The sequence below is a fragment of the Catharus ustulatus genome, chromosome 3, assembly GCF_009819885.2.
Source record: "Catharus ustulatus isolate bCatUst1 chromosome 3, bCatUst1.pri.v2, whole genome shotgun sequence".
In the NCBI taxonomy this organism is placed as follows: domain Eukaryota; kingdom Metazoa; phylum Chordata; class Aves; order Passeriformes; family Turdidae; genus Catharus; species Catharus ustulatus.
The window spans coordinates 85,516,191-85,538,408 of NC_046223.1; the positions used below are offsets into that span (position 1 = coordinate 85,516,191).

At 38.0% G+C, this 22,218-nt stretch overlaps 1 protein-coding gene across 1 annotated transcript in view; it reads right to left on the reverse strand.

Moving 5' to 3' along the window:
- MEI4 (meiotic double-stranded break formation protein 4) overlaps window positions 1-22,218 on the reverse strand; it is a 139,971-nt gene that overhangs the window by 58,911 nt on the left and 58,842 nt on the right. Inside the window, exon 3 of the mRNA XM_033054455.2 lies at window positions 3,541-3,789. Within this exon, the coding sequence (XP_032910346.1) occupies window positions 3,541-3,789 (249 nt within the window). The remainder of the gene's footprint in view (window positions 1-3,540; window positions 3,790-22,218) is intronic.

The following is a 22,218-nucleotide window of genomic DNA, read 5'->3' on the forward strand; positions in this document are numbered from 1 at the left end:
GTAACCTAATTCTAAAAAGGTACAGGGTGGAGAGAATCTGTTTATTTTAACTAGAGGAACAAGCAGTTCAATAAATTCTTACCCACTGCATAAGAAGGGAATAACTCCAAGTTTGAAGGTGAAGCTAAGGAAGAAGGAACACATACTTGAAATAAGTTTTGCTAAACATATACCCTGGATAATCGATTTGGAACCTTCAAGAGTATCAGCTGGAAGCAAACAAGGTAATAAACATTTATCCTCTAAATTGTCATTCCTAAAATACATGCTTGGCAAAAAAAGGGTAGAATACTGCATTTATGCCTTTTTGGGCTGGAGTAACAGCTGCAGGCTTTTCAGAGCTCTTTAACACAGCTTGCCAAGAAACAATATGATCATTGATTTTATGAACTGATAAGAGTGAAGGAATTTGTCTTAGAGACAGGTGCTTCAATCCATGAACCTATCAATTCATCAATGCTTTGTAAGACCCTTTATCTTTTCTTGTTGCTCCAAAGCAAAGTGACAACAGAATGCTCAAATACTATAAATGCTTATTCTTAGAATAACACCAAGAAGTTTCTAACCTCCTTTCTGTGAAATTCTGAATAAAAAAAAGGCACAAAACTTTGATTTAACATAAAATTTGACTTCTTTTTCTACCCATGGGCTTAGTTGTCAGGACAATACTGTCAAGGTGAAAAACAACAGATAATAGTAAAAAGATTTGCTTCTCCTCTTCTCCTCCTCCAAATGACATACAGCCAAAAGCACCACCAAGGAGTAGAGTCCTTGTATTCAGAAACACAACTGAAAAATAAGTCAAATAAGGAACTTCCAGACACAGCACAGCCAGTGAATACTCATCACCGCACTTTCATAAAAAACACATTAATCTGTAAGAACTCACACTACCAAGAAGTTTGCCTCCAGCAAAGCATGCTTCTCCCCCTCACTAGGAACCCACAACTTTTTTAGTGTCTATGAGGACAAAGAACTATTCAGATGGGACAAAGAAATTTAGGCACCATTTCTTTTAAAAATGGATTCTCTGTTCTTTATCCTTCATGTATTTGCAGATCTATACTATGTTCAACTGTATGTGGAGAGGGAAAACAGGTACCACAGCTTCAAAAAGCTCACAAATTTCTCATATCAAAGAAATAAAACTCCATGGGCAGTTTCTAATCACTCCTAAAGTCTCTGAAAGACCTACTACTATTATTACAAACAGGTAGGAGAGGAAAATTCTCAGATTTGGGATGCAAAGCAGAGAAGATACAGCTGCAAAGTGAAGTTGGTTGAAGGACTCAAAATCCTCAGTTCTCAAGAGGTACCAGTGAGAACAAATGCAGTCTTATCCTTACTGCATGAGATTTTCTGGTGGTGGATGTTGTGAAAGCCAGATATTCCTGAATCTAAAGAGTTGTTAATGAAAACAGCAGAAAGCCACAGAAAGGCTAGGGGTTTGAAATATTTTTAAGAGGCTGTATTATTTTAAGCAGAACACCAACTCTAGAAATGAGGCTGCAGAAGTGAGTGGATTAGAAAAAGGATCCATGATACCTGCAGCTTTCTTGGTGCTAAGAGCAATCCTAGTTATCATTCTCAGCCCTAAAGAGTATACCTCTGATGTGATATTAGGTGGAAAATCTGGGAAATCATAATGATAGCTTGATGGATCTGTAGTAGTTTCACTTGAAAGGATGAAATAACACCTCTTACTACTTTTTCTCCTAACTTAGATTCAAGCTCCTTGTGCATTTGTATCTCATCAGTAGCTACCCTTTAGCTTCTGTTCTCCACAGGCCTGAAAAATCTCAAAAGTGGTGTTTTTTATCTTGGGACAGAAGATGTCAGTGGTGTAGTGGCCCCTATTTCAGGTAGGTCTTGCTTCTACAACCATCTTCCCATCCATGTCAACCACAGATATTCTACTATTAATATATATCATCAACTTGATATTCTGAGGAGTGTGTAGATGTTGCCAGTAACAGTCTTTCTTTACTCAAAAGCAAGTGACTGAGCATTTGTCTCCAGTGGAACTGTAATCATAAATGCATACTCAGCAGAAACAATGTAGGTGTAAGACACCTAAAATTAGAAAAGATTTATCAAAAGATTTATTTTGAGACTGTAAACAAACTTCAGTGTGACTAGGGTAATGAAAATTGACATCCTTTGCAAGAGGTATTATCTGCCAGGGACATTTATCTCTGCCTATCTCACAAATAAATTTAGAGTTTAGAGAATCTTTCAAAAATTAGACTTAGAACACAGAAGTTGCAAGTGAATTGATTTTGTTTGCTAAGTTTTACTAATTAGTAGTGTTTTCTGTATTCTTCTTAATCCACAATTAGAATATCCTCTCCAGACATTAGATATTTATAAACTTCTCCTGATAATATGCAGCCAGTTCTTCAAAACATAAGACACCTGCTGGAAATTACATCTTAAAAGTTACTTTTAGTCTAAAATGCCATGTTTGTAATAGGTTGCAGAAAATAGACACACAGACAGTAACAAAGTAAGAATAGTCATTAAATCACTTCTCTGGAGAGAAAGGTCTATTATACTAATTAAATACATAAACTATTAGAGCTTCTAGCTGAAGTCTAATGATCCCCCCCATCAGTCAATGTTACAAATTAGAAATCTTTAGGCACAGCAATAAAGATGCTACTGTTTCACTACAAAAGCAGCATGGTAAAGCCTCATCAAGTTTTCCACCAGGGAACCTTCTAAAAATCTCAAGTCATAAAGCAATTAGCTATACATCTTGATTTTAGAGACCCCTCAACAATGAACTTTCCTTCAGCCCAGAGCGTTTTGACCTTCATCTCCCAGGAAAGTATCTCCCCAGAGCCTGCAGAAATCCTCCACTGCCTGATTTCCAAGCTCACTGATATCTTGAATTGAGCATGACTTACTACACATGCATAAGTCAGAGAAACAGTCCTGTTTGAGACCATCTTTTTTAAAACCTTTTTTAACTAAAAGCTTTTCTGAATCCAATAATATAAGACTCACAATATTTTATCATATGCTGTAAAAAACATTCACAGTATCCACAGTCTCAATACACTCTCAGAAACAGCAGATATACAGTCCCTTGCCTGCCCTGCCTTCCTGTTACACATATTAGGGATTAGTGCTTCCAACACTTTAGGCTTAAATTCTGATTTTAAAATCTGTAGGATGGTTAAAAAATATGCAATATGGCTTTAAGACATGTTCCAAATGTAAAAACATACTAATTCTTACAAACTAGTATTTCCAAGGTTATATAGTAATATTGTATATTGACAATTTTCATCTGCAATTTTTTATAAAACATATTGATTCTGAAGGTTAAACTTATAAATTATGCATAAGCATCAAATTCTCAAACACAATCCCATTACAAATGAATTAAGTGTTCCACAACCTCAAAACTTAAGAAAAAACAAAAAACTGTGTACTGAAAACTCTCACATCTAGGTACAAGATGGTTCAGGCAACATGAAAGCTGTTTGGTTCCTAGCTTTTGCAACATAGCCAGAAATTATTTGAGTAACTTACTGTTTTCCAAACAGAATCTTGGAGAGATCCTGTTCAAAAGAAGTTCCTGGCGTAATCGAAGAACTTCAGCTTCCAGCACTTCCACCTTCCACTTCCATCCAAAATCTTGTTCGGATACAGTTTTGGCAAGGTACTCTGTGTATTCTTTGGAACTCTTCCCTGGTGGTTTTGAGTGGATAATTGCAAAAGCCAGTGCTAGTTTTGATATTTTCAAATACCAAATTTGTTTTTCTCTTCCATCTTTGATTTCTATTGCATTAAAAAAAAAAACAAACAGAAAACAAAAAGGTTACTTCACTATTACTCCATTAAGTTATGCACAATAATTTGTTGGCTTTGAAAACTGTTTAACGGTGAGACCAGTTCTTTCATTTCTAGTGCATTCCTAAATCATCAAGGAAAACAGAAATATGAGCATCTGTGCACAATGTGAGAACAGAAATGCATGAGCTGCACTCAGCTATAAAAATAAAATTCAGCCAGTGTTTGAGAGTAACTGTGGAAATAGTAAGCACTTCAAATAGGCTTATCTTAGCAAAATTTTCAATTCAAATGTTATCTCCACTAAAACAAGGAAGAAAAAAGTAAAAACACTAACCTCACAAAACCCACCCTGATGTTCCCTCCCTCCTAAAAGAATTCTAAACCCATGACAGAAGAATTTATTTGGGGTTATTTAAACTTAAATACAATAGATATCATTTCTTGAAAGTGTACCAAAAGGTCCCAGTGCTCAAAAGATAAAACTTTGAGGTTGTCTCTGGTTTTGGACACCTAGTATTGATGCCCTTGAAGTTTTAAGTCTACATTAAGCCTCAAGCCTGCAGAAAGCTAAGCAGACAGCTTCAAAGTCACACAAGTGGCTAGTAAGGTAAGTGAAGAAGACAGTTTTATAAGCTTTGTTACAAACAGTGAGGATGGGGCAAAAGGCATTATAAGAGTCAGAGAAGCAAAATATTTAAATAGATGATTACATCATGTGCAACAGCACAGGGCCTACCAGCAGAGAAGGAAAGGATGAAATTAAAACCAACTAATATAAACCAGCCTATCTAATTAGCAAAGTTACTTCTTTTTCCTAATTCCACATAATTTAATTCAGTTGTTTGATGTATTCTTTTCCTGAAAAAATATCAGTCTCAAAACAATAATTTAAGAAAAAAAAATCACTTCCTACACTTTTGCTCTGACCTTGCCATCTACAATTCCTTCACAACACTGTTTTTCTCTTGTAATCCTTCAAAACTGCAGGTTAAGCACAAATAAGTTGTGTTGAGCAGCTCTGAAATAGACACAGCATAGGTTTGAAATAGGTATTTTAGGTCATCCTTTCACCAGATCATTTGATATCAGTAAGCTGATTTCTTCCTCTGATTCTACTGGACTTTGGACAGTAAGTCATAAATAATCATATATTCATTTATCCATCAGGGACACATTGCTTTTTATTTCTTTCATCTTTCAAATAGATCTGAAACGCACAAACAATCCCTGTGCACTCCTGCACACTGTCCATTCAGACACAGCAGCCAATTTACACTTTCCATAGTACAGAGCAAAAAGTACAAAAATGCAAAAATTCCTTGGGATTTATTTACCTACAGCAATATTTTAAGCTACTCTACTCCACTTGAAACACTCTATTCCTGTCATGTGTCAGGGCAAAATCAACTAATCTAAGCCACCAGTGCATTCTTAAATCTAACTAAATAGTAAGCCTTTAGAAACGGAACTATACTATGTATATATCCATTACTTAAAGCAGTTATACGTTAAATGGTACTTATGCAAAATTCTGATAAAGAAAACCTATTTCACACAACTTTTCAATTAATATCCAGAATTTCAGTGAAAAGCAGAAGTTAATTCTCTCAGTCTTAAAGGATCAGCACCTCTGTGGGACAGCTAACTGGTGTAACACTCTTGCTTGCCTTATACATCAAAGGAAATGTTTACAAATACAAAAGCATGCAACTAACTGAACTGCCTTCAAAGCCATGAATAAAATGAAATACATGGAACCACACTGAAAGAAGCTGAAATAGTAACAGTAAGGTATCCAAAATATTTGGCTTTGAATCTGAAAGGTGCTTCCCAGATTACCTCATCAATAGAAATTTCACCCAGATATTACTCAGTGTCTGTCAAGCTCCATTTCTACAAAGACCCTGTGCAGAGCAGAACGATAAATTAGGGCAGGCACAAAAATGCCTTACACTGCTCATTTAACATTTTGCTACCTCCAGACACTACTCTGCAAAGCTTTCTGATTCATCTTCCTTTTAAGGACAAACACATATTTACGTTCTGCTTCATAACATGCTTTTTCAATATTAGTATTTTCCTTTAAATTGCATGCACAGAAGTTGCAAAATGACCAACACTACAGTATGGGCCAGGGAGTGCTATTTATTCCAGCATTTCATGAATGTGCAGGTGCCTTTTCTCATCAGAGTCACCACCAATACCTTATTTATGGTATTCTATTTCTCCTTACAGGACACAGTATTACAAAGAAAATACAAAGAAAATACAAAGTTTGCTGTCTGACCACTGACACATTACCACTATGCTAATTGTGTGAAATGCTACTTTGGTAGCATTTTTTGACCACCCATTACCAAAATAGAGAGAGAGACACTTTGTCATTTTGTTTTGAAAGGGACTACTGTGTTTAAAGCATAACAAAAACCTTAGTGCACAAGGTAACAGTACAATGGACACGAGTAAAAGTATCTTTCAACCGAAACATTCCAAAATGCTAATTTCTAAAGTAGATGTATTCCTTGTAAGTCACATAAACCACATAAATCATCACCTAATTTTGCTTCGAGAATCTTAAATAGCATTCCACCTTAACCCTTAAGACATACATTTAATGAATGAATGAATGCAATTTGAAGTTTGAGGGAGGCCTTTTCCTCTTCAACATCTTATACAGACTCATTTCTACAGTAGGAATGAACATGAGTTTAGGGGGATATTCTTACTCTGGAGGAAAAAAAATCACTCCTTTTCTGGAAAAATTACTTGTAAACATGCTGTTAGGAAAATCCCCAATAGCAGGACAGATCACAGAATACAGCTGGTTCTTATTACAAACAAGACACAGTGCAGTTTTTGGAGAAATAATTCTACTGGAATCACAAAATCTCTTGTTTAAAAAACAGATAATTAATGACAAATAGCAATATTTCTGCATGCATTTCCAGAAATAATGGATTTCTCAAAGATTTTATGGAGCATATACAGCTCTATCGCTTTCTGTTACTGACACTATCACTATCTCTCTTCATTTCTTTTCTGGTTGGGAAGAAAGAAGTTTGTGTATCGAAAAGAAGAAGTTCTAAGAGTTGATTGAGGTTTTTCACCATTCCCCTAAAGAGACAACTGCTGTCTCAGAAACTACTATGTAAATCTTCTAGAAAATAACACACCGGATGACACTATTAGAAATACGGGGATGCTGGCCAACTGTGCATTAGCAAAAATTGCACAGCAATCTGTTGCTCTCAGGAAGTGCTGAACCACCAAATATATTCCACTGAAAGCATATTGGCAGCTACAGAGTTTTATCAATAATGGTTTGCTCCGATCAGCACAAAAATTATGCCACTGGTTGGGCGGAAAAAAAAGTTTTAGAACCAAACCAAAAACTTTCCTTGATTGAGAATAGTACCCGACCAAGAGCAGAAAGGAGTCACCAGCCTAATTCTAACTGCTAATGCCAAAGTAAGACTGACATAAAGAGAAAAGTTCAAGCATTATCCAAAGCTCCATTCCTGTGATTGCTCAGTGTTAAGGTGAGAACCAGCAATCCCTTGTAAACAGTTGGAAGCAGGGCTCAGCACCCTAACAACAGATACCATCTCGTGACAGGTTCCCTGTTGCAAACCCCTCAATCCACAAACTGGTATTGGAGGAGCACTCAGAGGATATGATGGGTTAACAGCACTGTCAAACAGGGCTAAGTCTTCAGATTTCCAATACAAGAATGACATTCCACGCTTCCAGCTTTCATGCAGAAAGGGTATTGAGAACCCACAGACCTGCTGAGCAATTATTCATCTGCTGAAATAATTAAAAAAGAAGCACTGAACCGTCCCATACAGCTTTGTGTAACATAACAAGGGGAACTGAGATGTGGGGCAAGATCCATTGAAGACCTTTGATATAAGCAGGAAACAGGATAACAGAAAGAACCAGGATAAGTCTGATTCATAAGCACTACCCTAATCCACCAACCTTCCAGTCCTGTTTTGCAGCTGCCTTTGATGAAGCAGCTCATATGGAAAGATTAAAATACTAAGGCGTTAATGACTCAAAGAATCAGCCGTTTGCAGAAGAAGGTGAACCCTCAGCTCTAGAGCTTTCAAGAAGTCTTTCAGGGATGTTTATGGGTAAATTTTATATAATTTACTCTTCTGAGTTGTACACTTTTCTCACTGACCTTGGATACAGGTAAGTCACAGAGAAATGGGAAGAAGTTTGCTAAGTTATGCGATCGTTAAAAATTATAGGGCACTTCAAACCAAACCCAAAACTGAAACTCACTTGGAATAATTCAAAACTGGAGTAATATTCATTAATGTCAAAGAATTACAGACCTTAGGTGTGATTTCCAAGTTTGGCCATGAAATTCATGGCTAAGAATGGAGGAAACTGCTGCAAATGTCATAGACAAAACATTGACTACATCAGGACACCCATTTGTTACTCAGACCACTATCACAGGAATTTAGAAAATAATTTAAAGAATTAATAGCATAAGATACAAAATAGACTGTAATTCATATAACTTCCAGGCCATTCCAGGGCTTGGTTTTCTCCAAATGTGAATTTTTTATTTAAAAATAACAGGATTTGTCAGGACAGAAACAAATTGCTTTTCACCACTACTACACAGCTAAGAATCTTCAGACAGCCCTAAATATATAAAAAAAGCTTTTCCTTCTAAATTTAAAGGTACAAGCATTCAAGGAAAAACTGTTTTGTTGCCATGATTTTTTCTTTAACTAGTCTGTCAATTACACAGTGCAAATAAAGGTGAAAAAATTACCCAGATCTTTGTAACCTCATCTGCTTTATACAATAGAATCCAAGATATTGACTCATTATGATGGAGCACAAAGTGCTGCAATTGCTCTAGTGGAACTGGGCTGAGCTCAGACACATATGGCCACAACATTAAGCAACAATAAAATAAACTTGATTTAATTGGTATGTCTAGCACAATGTCATTTTTGCGTATAATAAAAAATAATAATGGGACAGCTACATAATCAAGATGAACTGAAGTATGCCTTGTGTTCCAATTAAGCAGCTTTTATTGTAAAAATGTATATTAAACCAAGGCTACTCCACAGTGTCATCTTTATACAACCTACATGCACAATAAACAAAGTTATACAATGTGGGCATTCAACTTGTTTTTCCTACAACAAGCCTAACAATAACTCCAGTATATTTTTTTTCAAATGGACTCAAAATGGTAAAACTAGAACAACACTGAAAATAATAAGTATTTAAAACACTTTATGTCAAAAGCACAAGGAAATTTAAATGTAGTATGATTTATTCCTTCAAACTCCAACTTTTAAATAATTTTAGCTTCAAAAATCAAATCTTATAAATTCTCCAAATCCAAGTAACATGAATGAGTTGTAAAAAAAATTTTTAGAACTTACTAATGTTGCCCAATTATAAGCATTTCAGAGAATTTAAGAACATAAGCAACCATAATCCCTCAGGATTTCAGTAACATTTCTGACGTAGGATTTATCTCCTCTTAACTACAGAAACCTACAGTTTAGATAGCTACAGCTGAGCTAGCTGCCTAGACTTCTTTTATTATCAATGGGCAGAAACAGAAATTTTTAATGTTAAAAATAAGCCAAGTCATTTGTACATTCTGTGGTAAAGTCACGACCCAGAAACATTTGTTTCCCCCCATAGACTACAAAGGCTGTTAAGAAGACCACATCAGATGCACACACATGTATTGTGGACAGCCAACCACACTGAGATGAGCTGCTGCACCACAGGCAGCTAAAGCTGACTTTCAAAGATCTATTTAAGGTACCTGACTAACAAGAGAAATTTTAAAAGGCTGACAACAGCACCCCTTAAATGAAGTTTGCAATTCTAGAAAAAAAAAGTGCTTTCTAGAAGAAAACCCAAAAGTTATGGAAAAGAGTTGGTGAAAACAACCTTGTGAACATATTACAGTGCACAAAATAGCAGGTGCAAATTAAAGACATGAGAAACATTGAGTATGCTCAGAATCATATGAGCATTAAAAAATCAGTTTGGCTCCTCAAACATTCTTTGCCTCACACTCAAACAATATCACTTGAAAATAATAATTTAAGCTTGAATTTTAGGGAGTTTAAGATTGTGTATATATTCTCCCTACAAGCTGAGAGTTCTTCCTTTTGCACTCCTTTTTCTCCTTCAACAGGCCGTTTTTATGTGTCACAATAATATATAATGAACTTGGCATACAGTGCCATTACTATGTTTCTCTTTAGTATTCTGACTACTAAAGACACGAATGTATTTCCAGAACAGGGAATTTATTCTTATAAACCTGCTGTTCAGAAATAAAAGTATAAAACTGTGGTGTAAATTTATCTATTCTTAGGTCAGCACAGATTTCTTCCACTACCAAAACAGAACTGTGCTCACTTAATCAGCTGGGTGTAAATCCATTTGGTTTGGGAACTGAGGATATACTTTTCATTATAGCTTTATGAGACGAAATTTATGAAACCATGAAATTCAAACCCTTATTCATTTACTGAGTTTCATATATGCTAATAATAATTACATAAAGAGTAAATCTACAGTGGGAATTAGGGACTGTGGAAAACAGTCCCAGCCTTTATATACTGCCAAGTTCCAAGAAGAAAACAGCCCTTATCTCCCCAGTTTTACCTGTTCCAATGACTGCATTAGCTTTTGAATGCAGAATTTCAAACCAGAGTTCAAAAAAAGGCAATCATCAAGAGTTTGGAGGACTGTATGAAGACTATTTTGCATATCCCCTCTTCCCTTATTAAAATATAGTGACTAAAATATCACCATAATTTCCTTTTCAGTTTCACACTTTCAGCCTTTGCTGAACAGTTCAGTTTCCACAAGTTTGTAAATCTACAAGATCAGTATCTTTCAGTTATACTAATTCATTCAGGTAACTTACCAGAATGCACCCACAGTATTTTAAAAACCTTGATTTTGGATTTCTTACAGAAATTTAATACAGGCAGAAAGAAAGATGAGATTGTTCAGAAGAAAGGAAATGTCTGTATAGAGGACAAGGAAAAGAGGGAATACTGCTAGGAATCCAGTACTCTAAAAAGCATACAGCATGCAATACAGAATGAATTCTTACACACACTATTGACACTAACATAACTACGACCATATTTAAATATGTAGTGTCTAAATATTGATTTATGAAGCACTAAAAGAGTGAACCACTAAAGAGACTTGCCAAGGATTCACAGCCAAGTCCATAGGCAGGTACTTTTTTACACTTCAACCTGGCTCAATTACTAGTTTATTCAAATTAAGACAACAACTAAGCCATGAAGATGATCAGAAAATGGGACCACCATTTCTGAACACAGGTTAAGAGAGCTGAGGTTGCTAAGCCTGGAGAAAAGAATGCTCCAGGATGCCTTTGAGCACATGAAGGGTTTTACAAGAAAGCTGGAGAGGGACTTTTACAAGAGCAAGACAAGAGGGAATCACTTCAAACTGAAAGAGGGTTGGTTTAGATTAGGTATTAGGAAGAAATTCTTTAATGTGAGGGTGATGAGACATGCACAGATTGGAACAGATTTCCTGAAGAAGCTGTGGATGCAAGACTTGGTTTTAGCTGGGTCATTTTCTTAGTAGCTGGTACAAAGCTGTGGGATCTGGATTTAGTATGAGAATGACATTGATAATATCCTGATGTTTTGGCTGATGCTACGCAGTGTTTACCCTAAGTAAAGGACTTTTTAATGTCTCATGCCTCTGCTACTGAGGAGCTGCACTGAAAGCTGGGAGGTAAGCAAGGCCAGAAGAGGTGACCCAAACTGGCCAAAGGAATATTGGGCTTTCGGCTCAGAAATGGGCTGGGCTCGATCATCAGGAGCTGAGCAACCATATCCATCACTTGTTTCTCTTGAGTTCTGCTATTCTCTCTTCCTTTCCTTACTACAATTCTTATTAATCATATTATTAGCATAGTTAGTATCACTATTATATTTTATTTCAATTATTAGATTATTCTTATCTCAACCCACTAAGTTTACCTTTTCTTTATGACTATCCCTGCTAGAGTGGGGGGATTGAACAAAAGGCTGTGCGGTATTTAGCTGCTGGCTGGGATTAAACTTCATCCCTGGAACTGTTCAAGACCAGGATGGATGGGATTTTGAGCAACCTGGTCCAGTGGAAGGTGTCCCTGCCCATGGCAGGAGGGTTGGGACTAGATGACTTCTAAGGACCAAGAACTCCAGCCACTCTGTGATAATACAAAATTAATTATTATTTTCTTCCGCCACTCAGTGAGAGAAATGCAAGTGACTAAGCCCTGAGATTTCTGAATTCCTAAGGCCAGAGTGATGAGAAACTATCATCTCAATCCACTGACATCAGAAATAACCAAGTAAAAATATTGATAACTTGGATAATCCTTTGATATTCTAGTATCTGCATATTCACACAATCTGTTTTTTTAACAGGAGCACTAACAACATTTGAATTGAACAACAATTGAATCTCAGCATCCATCCAACAAAACTTCTGAAGTGTTTTTTCTTGTGACTTAGGTAAAATGGACAGGAGAAAACTTCAAAATTGTGACTTATAAAAATAGATACAAGTAATTAATAGCTGATATTCTTCGTTATTAATGACCAAAGCAGCGCAACCTTTCCTCAGGAAAGCTTTGATCACTTCACTCTTTGATCACCGAGGTTGCCCAGGTAAGGCCTCCCGCACGGAGACGGGGCAGTGTCCCGGGGAAGCAGGTGGCTGTTCCCGGAGCACCAGGGGGCTGTCGCAGACCCGCACCCCGCGGCACAGGGCTGGCACATGAGGGATGTCCCCAAAGGGCACTGTCCCCGCGGGATGGGGGCATGTCCCGGGCCGGCGCTCCCCTCCCGGAGCCCTCTGCAGCCTCCCTCCCTCACAGCCTCCCCCCCTCAGAGCCTCCCCCCCCTCACAGCCTCCCGGAGGCCCCGCCAGCCTCGCGCTCCGACCCACCCGCACCGGCGGCGGCGGCGCCGCGGGGGCCGCGCCCCAGCTCCATGGCCGGGGGCCGGAACGCGACCTCTCCGCCCCGCTGGGGTCAGGCACACGGCGGGGAACAGCTCCTCGGTGCCGGGCCTTCGCTCTCAGTCGTGTTTATCGGGGCCGAGCGCGGCTGTTCCCTGCGGGAGTCGGCACAGCCCGCGGGCCTCGCTTCCCGCTGCCGGGATGAGAGGGAAGCGCGAAGGGCAGCTGGCCGCCTCAGTTGGGAAGGTGCAGGAAGGGGGGAGCCATGGAACCCCGCAGGAGACATCTGAAGGCCCCTGGTGCTTCCGCCAGGGAAGGAGGGGAGCGGAGCTGTGGGCAGGCTTTTAGCGAGCGTGGCCTGCCTGTCCCAGCCCTGGAGCCCGGTCCCGCTGGGCCTGCTCAGGGTCCAGGTGGCCCCGAAACCACCCCTCACCCTTTTACACTTCCTTTCGCTTTGCATGGATGTCTCCCAAAGTGTTTTGCTGATTAACTTATGCTTCTTTAAACTTTGTTTACCGAAAACATAGCCTCGTTCGAGCCTCTATGCAGAAAATTAACCCAGCCAAAATCAACACAATATCTTAAGAGGTAATGGGATCATGAAACTTCTGAACAGTATTTCTTTAATACTGCATTGGAAATAGAAGCTGCCTTTTAGAGGAAACGCTGTGAGCCAAGCTCACCAGTTAAGAAATTGTCTTTGTATGAAAAATTATGTTCTCTACACAAACTGTGCTGAAAAGGCTGTGATAAGGCCTCTTGGCCAGAAACAGAGCCTATAGAGGCATAGAATCACAGAATCATTTTGGCTGGATAAGATCCTTTAAGATCATCGGTTCCAACCATTAACTCAGCACTTCCAAGTCCACCACTCAATCGTGTCCCTCAGTGCCACATCCCCAAGTCTTTTAAATACTTTTTGGGATGGTGACTCCACCACTTCCCTGGGAGCTTGTTCTAATGCTTGACATCCCGAAGAAATTTTTATTAATACTTGGTTGAGGAGGCTGCGGAGGGAGGACAGGAGAGATAAGAAGTGAGTAATAAAGTCAGATGGATTAGGTGCAGTTAGGTTTATCACAAAGTTTTTAAGTATGGGGGGCGGGTCACTCTTTCTGAACACAGAGGTATTCAGATGTGACAATACACACTTTTAAAAGCCTCATCCCCATTTCTTGGATAATCTAAGCAGCATTATTTTTATGATGTTCTTTTCTTCAAAAAACTTATTTTTTATCAATATACATAGTGGAAAATTTCCCAGTAAATACGCATTTTTTAATTTTTTTTTTTATTTGAAATATTTACCTTCCAAACTACAGAAAACTGTTAACACATTGGAACTTTCATTTTAGACTTCAGATTATAAAAATAAATTAGATGGAATAAGTTAGAGAGCATTTTCATTCTGACAGCACTACTTGTTTCTCATTGAAACTCAAGGGAAAAAAACCCTGAAACATTCTCTAATCTTCTATTAGAGTGGCATATCAGCAGCTACACTATCATTTTCTCTGCATCTTTTGTGCATGTAAGTGGTGCACATGCTTTGCAAACTGGACACTCATTATATAATTTGGAATGTTCATGTTTTCGTATAATCTTTTCAGCTGAGACTGAAATAAAAGATTCAGAGACATTAGATACTTTTACCTACAAACCTGCCACCTGTATACAGAGAGCTGAATCTAAAAAGTAGAATTAGGCAGTGGCAACATTATTACTGTTCTAAAAAAGGAAGTGGCTTTGCTTTTTCTGAGAGTACCAATTTTGCTTGCAATTGTAGGCTTATTGAGATGCACCTAAAACTCCTGAGGCCTTCTACCATTAAGCAGCTGCCTGGAGGGAGGTTTTTCACTTTATTGTTTTGTACTTAAACTACCTACATAAGTTTAAAAAAAAAAAGCAAAGCTGTAAAAAATTTAGATGCACAGTTTCCTTTTTTATTTTTTTTTTTTTAATTTGGAGTTAATAGTAGTTACCAGGAATGTTTCTTAAACTTACAAAGTTACTGTGCACAACTTTCAGAATACCAGAATACCAACCAAAGAACAACTTATTCTGGTTTTTGGGTTTGCTTTTATTATAAGTTGAAGTATCCAAATATTTTCACCATTAACAGAACATCTCTAACAACTTTTTTATTCAATTGAAAGCAGCAAAATCTGGGCACAATCAACTGCAGAATCACTGAGATGTGTGTTCCTGTTCTATTGAAGACCACTTTTCAAAAATAATGTATAGAACTTGCATTAACTTTATTCAGTGAGGATTCCCAGTGATTACATAGAATCATTAAGGTTGGAAAAGACGTTCAAGATCATCAAGTCCAGCCTCTGACCGATCAGTACCCTGTTTAATTACACCATGGCACTGAGTGCCACATGCAGATTTTTCTTGAACACCTCCAAGGACAGTGATTGCACCACCTCCCTAGGCAGTCCATTACAATGCCTGACCATCTTTTCAGTTAAAGATTTCTTTGTGATGTCCAAGCAGCATAATCTAACACTACTTTTTCATTAAGGAGCAATGTGTATGTGTACGTCTATTGGTGAATGGTGCAAATTCATGTTATATCTGATAATTTAAAAAAAGCTATCCAGACATGGGGTGATTAGCACTGTATGTAATCTCAAGTGAGACAACAGTGAAATGAAGCTTCAGTTTGAAATAAGCAGTTTGTAGTTTGTGAAAGAAGCTGATTCTACTAGTTGCACATAAATTCTTTTGATCTTTTTATTAATATGCCTTTTGATCTCAAGAACAGTCAAAGGATATATTTGTGGCAAAAGGTCATACAAAATAATTAGCTGCTTTGCTATTAATTAAACATAAAAGCAGTGAGATGTTTAATCACATTAGAGTTATCAGTATTTAACCAATGCACATGCTGAATAATTTCGAACAACTGAGTGGTCAACTAAGAACAAACCCAAAAAACACAGGCTTCAATCAAAGTAATTCAAAGTAAAGAAATTACATTACGGTCAAACAGGCTTACCCTGCTCTTACTGGATGTTACTGTATCAGCAACAATTTGAGCATGGAAGAATATATTTTCATTTGGAGAACTACAGTCTGTCAGAATTTATAAGACATCTTTATATTTTAATGCATGTGTATTTACCTGAGACTTGGGAGTGTCTGAAAACACATATGAAGTGCACCGTCTCAGCTATCAGAGCTGCAAATTTGTTTAGGTGAGGTGGGGCAAGAGATAAACTCTTTTTAAAAATCATGTGAAAATCATGAGCAGGAGCATCAAAATCTTCTTATTTGAGCCTTTTTTTCATGTCTTTCAGTGCTATATTTAATTTTAAATAAAAAATTCTGGCATTGTAATTTTTCATTACTAATCATCAAGCTGTTTTCAAAACAGATTAAAATGTGTTTGTGATGGCTCTATTTTCTGTGTAACCAATATGGCTCAAGCAGTCCCTTTGAGCATAATCTGAAATTCTAAAGAAATCATCTGATCCAGGATGTTCAGTGAGTTATGCAATGACATCTTTTTTCTGTTCAGAAACAAAGCATTGTCATGAGGAAAAAAAGGATCACATTTCAGTGTCTGATGCAATGAAAACCTTGTTCTATAAAAGCAATATAAAAAGTTAGACATGATATGAGGATAACAAGGAAACTAAAAAACTTGCTTCCGTTTATAGGCATCATGCCATAACTTATGAATAGATATTTTATAGTGCTTTGTCATCACATAAAATTAATGACAACTGATTCCATTCCTTTTTATATAGTATGTTCTAACAAAAAAAATTTCACTGTCTGGAGATCAGTTTTGAAAGATTCTCACTCCACTAGATAAGAAAAATGATAAAAGCGTGTTAGCAAGTAATCAGAATGATACTTAAAATTTAATTTGACAATATAGCAGATAATTTTCTGCATTTATATTTCATGATTTATCTAAGAGTAACAAAACTGTGTTGCGAGACTTACAGCAACAGGCATCTGAGAAGAAAGAAGAATTAGAGTAAGAACATACAAAGAGTTTTCATTTACAGTAATTTCACGATTACAAGCCGCACTGACTATAAGCCGCATCGCCGGGTGTTGGCAAACATTTCGTTCTTTGGCCATACACAAGCCGCACCCAATTATAAGCCGCTGTGTCGTTCGCAGTGAGGACCCACATGCAAAAAGGTTGCCAAATAGTAACAGAATCGCGGGATGGCGGGGTTTACTAGCTCGGCTTGGGCCGTGAGGGTTCGAGGCTGCCGACAGGGCCAGGTGGACCAGCTCGGCGCTGCCGCTCGGTGGGACCACTCGGGGCCGGCCGCCGTCGCCGCTGGGCTCACTCGCCCCGGCCCGGCACTGGGCCACTGTGGCAGGTGGGGCACGGAGCCCGCCGGCACCCGCGGTGGTGGAGAGAGGCGGGGATGGAGCCCACTGGCACCCACGGCAGTGGCAGCAGGAGGGGACGGGGGCCTCCTGCCTTCCTTCAGGGCACGGGGCCAGCAGGAGGGAGCCACCGCCTTCCTCCCCCCCCGCCCTGTGCTGGCTGCACGGATCCTGGCTCCACCCGCCGCGCAACAGATTAACCATTTTGTAACAATCACGCAATGCCAGGTTTTACTGGCAGGTTGCTCGACTTGGCACCTCGGTTTTCACTTCCGGGATTGAAAATGTCAGAAAGTTTTTCACATATTAGCCGTTCCTGAGTGTAAGCCGCATTTCCGGGGTGGGAGCAAAATTTTAGTCAAAACGGTGTGGCTTGTAATCGTGAAATTACTGTAATTTAGTGCTTTTTATTGTAGTTCCACAAGGTTTTCTTCATGAAGTTTGTAAAAAGGCAAAGAGGTAAACAGGTAATTGCTATGATACAGCTGTCCTAGGATATAAAAAATAAAGGTTACACTTCTATACACAGAACTTTAACCAATCAATATGTGACCAGTCCCTGCTAATTGCCTCATACTATAGAAAAGTGAGTGCATTAAAATATCCACGTTATCATGATTGAATCCTGAGACATTTTGATTAACATTGTGCAAGCATGAAGTGTCAGCTGAATCGTGGGCTACAATGTCCATTTCTTTCTGTTGACTCAGCTGGGTCAGGCATAAGTTTCAATGAAATGAGTTTCATTTCTTGGAACATACTGACTTAATCACACTTCACATGCTAGAAAGGCCAGGTGCCCACCTGAGACACAGTGGTTGTGCTATTGCTTCTAGCACCTCGCCTGTCTAACCAGCTCAGAGCTTAAAGGAGACAGAGTAAGTTTTTTCTTGAGGTAGTTTGCACCTTGTTTCCCAAAGGAGCAATCACAGTGGTCTTCTGGAAGAGATTTGTCTGAATACCTTTTGCCAAAAATGCTCTGCTTTGGGTGAAATTAAATAGTATTTAGGCTACAGGGAGCTTTAATATGGTGAAAGAGTTAATTACCAGGCAGGAAGATGAGGGCTCCGATTTTGATTCCCTGTTCCAGGTAGCATGTACTTTTTTTTAGAGACAACTGAAATTTGCCCTATTTTCAGATAAGAAATCAAATTACCTTTATGTGAGAGGTTATGTATGATACCATGTGACATGCAAATGTGGTACTTCAGGACATGGTTTTAGTGTTGGACTTGGCAGTGTTGGGTGAATGGTTGAACTCAATAATCTTAGAGGTCTTTGCCAGTGATTCCTTATGATTCTATGATCCTGTGCTGTCTCATCCAAAGAGTCATTCCTTTGATGGAAGAGCTGTAATAGCAATGTTGTCTTGATAATAGTCTTACTTGAAGTGGGACATAGGACTGACTAGACACCTTCTAGAAGTTCTTTCAAACCAAACCAAATCTGACCAAACCAAGCTCAGTGTTCTGATCTGACATTCTCACTGACCGCCTGAAGATTGACTGTAACCTGGTGAATTGGGTTGCAAGGTGAAAGAGGTGGGCTTTAATGCTGATACAGAAGTGAAAGGAGTTTGTGTGTGCCAGCCCTCTGACTACTGAATTATTGGACAGAAACCGGTTAGCAAAGCTATTGTATATATTTTGTAATAATTTTAGTATTTCTGACATAAAAGCACAGGAGTTTTTGGAGGTTTTTTGCTATATGTGGACATACATGCTCTGATCTACACTGCAGAAATCTTACACACAGGTAAGACTTTTAATTAATGCAAGAATCTCCCCTGCCTTTGCCAGTTTCATCCCTCCCAGGATCCTTGGCAGTAGTGCTGAGAAGTCTCCTGCTAAAAAAATCCGCAGTCTTTGCACTGCATAGCAACATGGAAGGTGTTTTGTGCACCTGTGCTGTCATGGCACTGTCATGGTCATGCACTGTCAGGCTGGCTGCAGATATAAGTAGTGCGCAATAAATCTATTCTTATAAACTATGCAGTCCAGTTTGGTCTTCAAAGTTATGCTAATGACTATACTGTACTGCTCTTGTAGGCGAGGAGAGGGAGTGCCATCTGCTCAGCCATGTAATTGTCACCATTTCATTCATTTAAAATGAGTTTTGTCAGTTTGCTCTAATTGTAAATATGTCCAACTGAATTTAACAAGCTGAAACCATTAATTCGTCCATTTTTCCTAGTGCAAAATGTAGGCTTCATGTTAATATTAAAAATGTAGATTCTTGAAGCCCAGAATTCCTTGTATCTGGCAACTGGGTAAGGAAGATTGGAGAAGAAAAAAACACTCCTCAGAAAAATTTAAATATTTTGACTAGTAAAAGAAAATTCTAATGCAAATGCTGTATAAATAGGTAATTTATAAAGGTATCCATATACAAATATATATAAACATACATGCTTTTAGACAGATGGATAGATAGGTACACAAGTGACAAAATGACCAGGTTGTGGTAAAGAGGCAGAGAAAGTATTTGTATTTATCTGATGAATATGTTTCAACTGTAACAACTGGCTTCCTAAGATTTCCTTTACATGAAACTTTCTTTCCCTCAGAAAAATCCCATCACATATCCTGGGTCAGTGGTTTTACAGTTGAAGGGCTGTAGATAATTCTAACAGATCGAGGTAGCTCTAATCAATATTGTATCTGCCTCAAAACTCCTAACCTGCGCTTCCTGTGGCTCCAGGCACTCATCAGGGAAGGGCCATGGACTGATATAAATCTTTTCTCCCACCAGCTGGGCTGTTGCTTCAGAAAAGAAGAGCATCTGATTGCAGCATGAGAGGGTCACATTACCATAGTTCCCATGCCCAATATAAAATGGTGGTGATACACAAATGCGAGTACCAGTAGGTGCAAATGAAGATGCCATTTAAAAATTGGATGATGTGACTCAAGTGATACAATTTAAAATTCAAATCAGTCTGTACAAGTTATGTCCTTACAGAGCTGTCCAGAAATCTGAAAGTCCATATGTGGGACTCAGGTTGCACATTAGAACTAGAAAGATTCTGCTGTGCATATTTTAAGGGGAGAAAATTGCATGTGCCCATAAGTAGCTACAAATAGCCATTCCATAGGAGGTTTAAAGAGGTAATCACCCATCTGCCAAAATATCTGTGTTGTCTTTAATCATATTTCTGCTGGATGAGTAGAAAACATCAGAAAAATCTTGTTAAAAAAATAACAACAACAAAACAACAACCCCCTCCCCCCAAAAGACCAAAATGAAACCAGGATTGCCAAACCCTGTAATTATGAAGAAAGCAAGCAATTAAATCGAATTGGCTGTAATAAAATGTGTAAAATATTAAATAATAAAATATTACATATGTAATTTTGGGACTAGAAATAGTTGTCATAACTTACAACAACATAAACCCCTATTAAAGGGAAGGACCCTTCATTTAAATCCGTGGAAACTTCTGTGTAAGTATAGTTCATAAAATGGACTAAATTCCCTTCTAAGTTCTGTCTAGTTCTAACTAAATTCTAGACTTTTGTTCAAATAATTCACTGTTTGATCTTTCTGTTACATTATGTAAAATAAATTCACAGTTCTTCATTTCAGCTGTGACATTAATTTGCTCTCTACTGTAAGCTTGATTGACTATATAACTTCCTGTCTCAAGGATTTAGGAAACAATGAAAGCAGCAACTCAGCAGAGTGAAATTCTTATGTAGGTTACTTGGATAATTCATATCTGAGAATAAAGAAATATGAATTCTATGGAGTACATGTGATACTTGATATATATACTTTATATATAATTTCCTTAAGGTCTGTAAGAAAATTAAATTGAAGTTTAATCAGAAGTTTTGCTCTACACTGATCTGTGAGAACCTAAGGTGAAATTGGATGAAGAAACATATTTATGAAGATGATCCTCTTGTATTCCCATGCATCTTGCATTTGGAGAGAAGTGGTTTTCCAATAGCTTTCATAATTTTTATTTCTTCTTCAACTCTAATATTTTATTTATGCTTTATTCCCATATCCAACACACAGATATGTGCATGAATACATTGAGAACCATGCACATATGAATATAATTCTCTCAAGAGAAAATGTGCTGTCAATAAATATGCAATGTGGCACATTTGTGACCAGGGCAGGCAGTTCTAAGATGCCTGACTTGATTATTTCAAAACCAGATTTCTTCAAACATGCCAAAGGCACCTATATGTCAAGATAAAAGCTACATGACTTGGAGTGTTAAAGGGCAACCTAAACATTTTTCAAAGTATTCAGAAATGTGTTTGCTTGTATTCCATACCTCAGAACTAGCCAGACTGGATTTTTACTACACTTTGATAATAATTTATAGTTGGGTAATGAACAAACATGAACAATATTAGCACAACAGATCATGTTCCTAAACCTCTAAATGTCATACTAGAAATTGAATACCTTCTCAAGCAAAATTGTGGCCATTGCAAGGTTCTGTTAAAAATAATGTTTTCCCCTTTTTTTCCTCGTTTGAAATATTAATCTATATAGCCCTCTGAACACCATTCCTTGCTATTAAATGTCTTCTGACATTTAAAATGCTTTTGCTTTTAAATGCTTCAGACTGTCCAGAGTTTTTTAAGTACTCTCAAAATTTAAAGAAACCTATGCTGCCACTGGCGTTTCTTCACATGCTAAGAAACCTTGTCTTCCTCATAAGGAATTGCTTCTGCACTTGTTTTCAGGGGTAAAAGTTGTTCTGCCAATATTCATGAAGATGAGCTTGTCCTTGCTACTTACTCTTTATTTGTGGAAAACGGATCAGATAGATTGCCTGAATGCTGTGGGAGTTAGTTCAGTTTAAAGTCAATACTGAGCCAAAGAGATGGTCCCAGTGTCCCACAGATCATTCCTTAGACTGTCAATCAATACATTTTACCTGAGTCTCTTTAACTACTCAGTCAAGTAGCAAGTAACAGTAAGGAGGGAAGCACACACTGGAAAATAATGAACACCTCCATAAGTGAGACCAAGGGTCTATCTAGCCCAGTTTTGTCTCTCACAGAGTGCAGTTGGAAAGGC